This window comes from Pteropus vampyrus, unplaced genomic scaffold (assembly GCF_000151845.1).
Source record: "Pteropus vampyrus isolate Shadow unplaced genomic scaffold, Pvam_2.0 Scaffold98, whole genome shotgun sequence".
Lineage (NCBI taxonomy): Eukaryota > Metazoa > Chordata > Mammalia > Chiroptera > Pteropodidae > Pteropus > Pteropus vampyrus.
Window position 1 is genome coordinate 4,946,927 of NW_011888879.1, and position 5,981 is coordinate 4,952,907.

Here is a 5,981-nt window from a genome sequence, read left to right on the forward strand (position 1 = left end):
GGAGTATTTCTATTAGCATGAGGCCGAACGATGATCTCAGAGAAGATTTTTCTTAATTCTCAACACTTAACTTGAATTTCCATGAAGAGGCTAATTGTTTTGGACAAATATTTTAAATCCATAGAGCAGATGCTGAATGACTGTCTGCTTTTCCGCCTGCCTCCATGCCCCAAATGGCTCTGGTTCTTTTGTAATCCTGGTGTGTAGCCCGATATCGAAAGCTGAGCTGTGAGCCCCGAAAGACTCGTGATAAAAGTGAATCTGAACAATAAGGCTGCTCTGATTGGGGTGGGGAGTGGGGGGCAGTAAGAAGGTGCTGGCCAGTGTTATGTGGAGTGCTCTGTGGGGACATGTTGAACACTGCTCAGATTCAGAAGAGACATTTTCACCGAACCAAGCAAAATTTTAGGAGAATTTGGGAACAATTTTTAAAAAAATACCCAGGAAACTTTAGACCTTCTGTATTCTGCTCTTTCCCACAAGTGTCTAGTTGTTTCAGAGTATTTATTACTCTCTTCTTTTTCTAAATTTTAAAGAGGATGGGGGTGGGGTTCAAGAGGCAGTAAAGACATAGAACATGAAGACACTTAGATCCCAAGGGAGTTTGAGGAGGAATGATGGATGACCTCAGGGGACACAAATAAGGATCGAGCCACCATGACCAAGCCTGACCCCCTTCCCAGTTTTGCTAAGGATGCCCTCCTCCATAATTAAAGTTTTCCCTCTTATCCTAAATGCACTAGATTTTTCCAGTTTGAACACGAGTCATTTGAATTTGAGGAATTTGTTCTTTCCAATGAGAAAATATTAGTGGACGTTATTGTTCCTTACAGACGTTTAAGAACGTTTACCCTCTGAGATCTCCATGGCCTCGGACCCAGAGCGAACCTATTAACCTAACAGATTTCATGTGGCCCAGGACAATCTTGAGTAGCCAGGGCAGGGATGGCCAACCATGACAGCTTCGGCTGGCCTGATGCTCTGGTTGGGCCATCACCATCTAACTGCCTCTGGGGCTCTCTCCCTTCTTCTTCTCCGCAGATCCTGAGTGACCTGGTGATGGACGAGCTCCTGCCAACCCTTCAGACAGACCTGCTGCCGAAAATGAAGGGGAAGAAGAACGACAGAAAGAGGGCCTGGCTTGGTGTAAGCGACGACTTTGTCGGGCGGTCGTGCCACTCAGAATAAACGTTTCCTTCCCTTCTCTTTTTAGGGAATTTTTTTTTTTTTTAAATAATTCCTCCCCTGGGTGGAGAGCTGCCTACCTCGAGTCTGCTCAATCTCACTTACATGAGGACTAATCTAAACAGATTCAAACTTTGAAAGAAAAATTAGAACGGGTGCTATGTTTTGTTGATGTTATGATAATCTGTGATTATCCCTCCTCCCGGTACTTGACCCGGTCACGCGCTTCCACGTGGCAGAGCCTCTGCTTATGTGTCATTCTCTGTGGCAGCTCCTGGAGGAGGCCTACAACCTGGTCCAGCATCAAGTTTCAGAAGGATTAAGTGCCTTGAAGGAGGAATGCACAGCTCTGCGGAAGGGCCTGGAAGGAACCATCCGTTCAGACATGGATCAGATTGTGACCTCAAAGAACTTTTTAACTGGAAAGCTCAAAGGTCAGTGGAGATAATCCACGCTCCCACTAATGAAATCAGGTGTGCTCTCGGGCTCCGTCGCATAGTTGGAATTCGTGGTTTTAGAAGAGAATTAAACGGAGGGGCTTGGGGAGAGGTGGTAATAGTTGTAATAAGAGCGTGCTTCGAGGCGCCGTTAAGGGCCTGGACTTCCCCGTGGAAATTTCAGTGACACGAGAGGGAGGAAAGTTTGCTGCTTACGCTGTGGTGGTGCCTGTGTATCCTGATACCACCTGCACCTCCTCCGCGGTAGCACTTCTTACTCTGACTTGTCATGTCTTCTGCCCCTCCCCCGCTCCAAGAGCAAGGCCACGTCGCCCTGGTTCACGCAGGTGTACCCGGTGCACGGTACCGTGCCTGGTACATGCAGACTCGGTGAATATTTAAATCGACGAATAAATGGATTTTCCTCGGACGAGAGAACAATTGGGGGCCTTAGAGTCAGTAAATCTGGATTCTGGTCCCAACTGCAGCACTGGCCAGTCACGTGGACTCAGGGAGCTCCCCCGACTTCTCTGTGCATCCGTGTTCTCTGAAATCACGGACGCCCTTGCAAGGGGAGCCCTTGGGCCAAATTCGGTCAAGCACTTTTATTTCGTAAGTAATGTTTTATTGGAACACAGCTGTGCCCGTTCGTTTATGTATTATCCTTGGCTGCTTTCATGCCACGTGGGCAGAGCTGAGGAGCTGGAAATGCAAAGTCCCAAATGTTCACTATCTGGCCCTTGACTACAAGAAGTTTGCCTCATCTCTCAAAAGAGGCCTTAAATGGCCTCTAAGGAGTCCTACAGGATAAAGTTCTATTGTTCCCCGTTCCTACATCCCAACAGACACATCACACTGAACGTCATTTCAGACGAAACGCGCGCTGGCTCATCTGTCATTGTCAGCAGTCTTCTTAGAGAGTCAGTTTTCGGATCATTCACTCGCTCTCTCACTTGCTCATTCATTCTTTCATCAAAAGTATTTACTAAGTCTTGCTGAGCACGGCGATGGAGCCTTAGCTGCGGACAGAGAAGACCGAATTCCTGTACTCGGGAGACTTAGAATCTAACGGGGCCATGTGCTGGGCGGGTTACCCTGGGCGCTGCCAGCCCTGTTCGTAATGCCACCCAGCACCGCTCACAGGTCCTGCCTAGAGGAGTCTGGAGGCGGCGTAACTGCAGCGAAGCTGTGCGTGTCTGACTGTGCGCGTCTGACTGTGCGTGTCTGACTATGCGTGTGTCTGCTCCCGCGATGCCTTCCAGAGGCAGATACAAAAAAAAGTCATTGTGTTTCCTGTCTCCTGTTACCCACATCTCTTATTCCTCCATTGGCACATCTAACCTAGAGTTGACTATACATTGAAATACTTTATACAACTTAAAACCGCCAGCGCCCAACTCCCGTGCCATTGTCTTTCTTATCTGGGCCTGAGTTGGGCCTGACTGTGGCCATTTTCATGGCTTGAATTAAAGCAGTCTTTCTCCTTCTCTCTTGCCTAAATCTCCGTGGTTCTAGTATATAAGATGGAAAAAGATTCTACCCTGGACTAGTGTTTGTCTCCTATAAAGAGCCTTGAAAAGGAGTCATGATCAAGTCTTTTAAAAGTAGAATACCAGAAGCGCATTTAAAATGTATTTAAAAGGTTCTCCACTTTTAAAACAAGGAAGCGAGTTTCAGGCCGAATCGATAAAGGGCTCTGGGTTTCGAAAAAACTTTGAGAATGTTAAATAACCATCACTCCGTTTTCTCCCCTCGGACTCTTGAGCAGCCTTTCGTTCTGCTTCACAATTATTCGTTCATTCATTAAGCACTTACTTTGCTCCTGCTCTATCCAAGCGCTAAGAGGATTCAAAGATGACGGCATGCTTTTACGAGTAGGAGAGAACACGAGGCATGTCACGGATACTAAAACAGAAGGCAAAGTATGGTAAATGCCACCAGAGAGGCAGGAAGAGAGAGCTCAGTGGTTCCCAGCTAGGAGCCATTTCAACTTTAAGAAAACACATGGGCCCCTCACAATGAGAGTCCTGCTGTCGTGTCAGATGATTGGAAAAGCGTGATAATGCCGACAGGTACGGTTAAAACTAACAGTTACTAAGAACTTCCAGTCTGCCACATACAGTTCTAAGTACTTTACACATAGTAAGCTCATTGCATCCTCACCATCACCCAAAGAATAATTACTCTCATGATCTCCATTTTATACGTGAAAAAAACCAAGGCAGAGATTCAGTAACTTGCCCCCAATCCCAAAGCTGGAGTGTGGCAGAGTCAGGCTCCCAACCCTCTAATCTCAGCTCTTTCATTCTTCATCGCTCCGTGGAACTGCTTCGCCGCAGCTGCCTTAACTTTAGCATGACTCATGAATGAATGTGTCACAACACAGCAGTCACCACAACAGCATCTCTGCGTCCTTGAAAAAGAACAGAACATACTTCTGCGGGATGTAAAATGTATCCAGTCCGTAAGGAAACATGGTTCAGGAAGCCGTGTGGTGGTTTCAGGGCTTTAAACTGTCTCCAGTGGGTGAAATTTGAACCAGGTCTTGAAGAGGTGAGGAGGATGTTTACAAGCTAAGGTGAAGGAGGGAAGACACAGGTAAAAGGAACATTGACTAAAGGTGCAGAGAGGGGCCTGGGGCACACGGTGGGACACAGACAGCAGAGGGGGTCAGGCAGCGAGGACCTTGTCCTCTGAGGGCCCCCTCCCGTCCTTACTCGGCCCCAACCCAGCAGAGGAAATTGGCCAGCTGCTACTGAATCTTTACCGTCTATTACCCGTGTTCATGATTATTCTGAAATTTCAATTATGTGCTCTTCAAATAGTTCCTGTCTCAAAGTTAATTGATAAATAATTCATTTAATCTCCTGGCAAACAGTTTTACGTTTTGGCATCAAGCAAGTTATTTTTAGAAGTCATAGATTGTTTCATACCACTGAAAGTTTTGCCACTGAAAGTTTGCTTCCTAGTAATTCTATGACCATTTTAATATTTATATTTTCAATATTTGAGTTATTCATAATATTAATAGTATTGGTCATCTTAGATTCTCAGAGTAAGAGGCAACATATTCTTCTGTAATCCCGTGAAATATTTCTGCAAATTGAAGTAAGAAAATGGCCATCCATCTCACTGTAAGCAAGTTATTTGCCAATAAAACTGAAGAAATACACTCGAATTATAGTTCTGGTTCTGCAAATTAGGGTGTGACCTTGGTCAAGCCATCTGACATCTCCAGGCGTCTGTTTTTCTATCTGTAAAATGGAAGAATTGGATACCTAGATGAGTTCCTACTTCCTATCCAGTTCTGTCATGCTGTGGCTAGGCTGTGTGACTTACCCAGCTCCACCAAACTAGACTTTTAGTCGGTGAAGCAAGCTCAGGCTTCTTCCAGCTCAGGTTCCCTTCACCAGATTGCTGCTTTCAGACCTGGCTAATCGGGAGAATCACCTTAGCACTGAAAAAAAAAAAAAAAAAAAAAGATGAGATTTCCACATCCTACCCAGACTTATTGACTCAGAGTCTTTATTATGTTCTTCTTCTTCTAAATCAAAGGGCAGTATTTGCCTCTGGGAAGTGGGAGTATAGTTACCTTTTTTTCATCTCCCTTTATGATTTTCTGAGCTCTGTACATTTTTTTGTTGCTGTGCATGTTGTCTTTGATTATGAGGGGAAAAGATTATGTTTTTTTTTTTAAAAACTGGAGGTGGGAGTGGGAGGTGGGGTGGCAAGCTGAAAGAAATTTGTTTCCATTTGCCTAAGAAAAGACTGTACTTGAGTTTTTAAAAAGTCTCTTGAGGAGGGGAGAGAGGAATTGAATTATACTGGCTGATTAGAAAAAAGAATTAAAACTTAATAAATTGTTATTATATAGAAATAGTGAATCACTATGTTATACACCTGAAACTAATATAATGTTATATATCAATTATACCTCAATTTAAAAAAAACTTAACGAATCGTGTCTTTTGAAGACACACTGTGCATTTATAATGGTGATGAGTGACAGTAAATAAATGGGTCACTGTCGTTTTTGTTTGTGTATAGGCACTATGTATTTATGGGGACCACGCAAAAAAAATGCAGTTCGTCTCAGGGCAGAGGGACCCTTGGGGAGGAGAGAGAATCTGTTTGTCCCAATTCTGAAAGCATATAATGGTTTTCCATTCTGGCGAATGCCAGCTCAGGACTCACTGCGCTGGTCTGTGCTGTCTTTTGAGCTTGCCTTGGCTGTTCAGTGGCTCTGTGGGGCACTGTCCAGCCCTGGTCTGGCTTTGAATCCAATTTAGCCATAAGTCATGGTTTTCTGGCTGTTTCCTACCTCAGCAATGGTGGCCCAACCAGCAGAGAAAAGCTGTG

At 44.9% G+C, this 5,981-nt stretch overlaps 1 protein-coding gene across 1 annotated transcript in view; it reads left to right on the plus strand.

The window, feature by feature from the left end:
• FAM129A (family with sequence similarity 129 member A) overlaps positions 1 to 5,981 on the plus strand; it is a 125,568-nt gene that overhangs the window by 105,272 nt on the left and 14,315 nt on the right. The window contains exons 7-9 of the mRNA XM_011364571.2: positions 1,042 to 1,146; positions 1,457 to 1,619; positions 5,949 to 5,978. Of these exons, the coding sequence (XP_011362873.1) occupies positions 1,042 to 1,146; positions 1,457 to 1,619; positions 5,949 to 5,978 (298 nt within the window). The remainder of the gene's footprint in view (positions 1 to 1,041; positions 1,147 to 1,456; positions 1,620 to 5,948; positions 5,979 to 5,981) is intronic.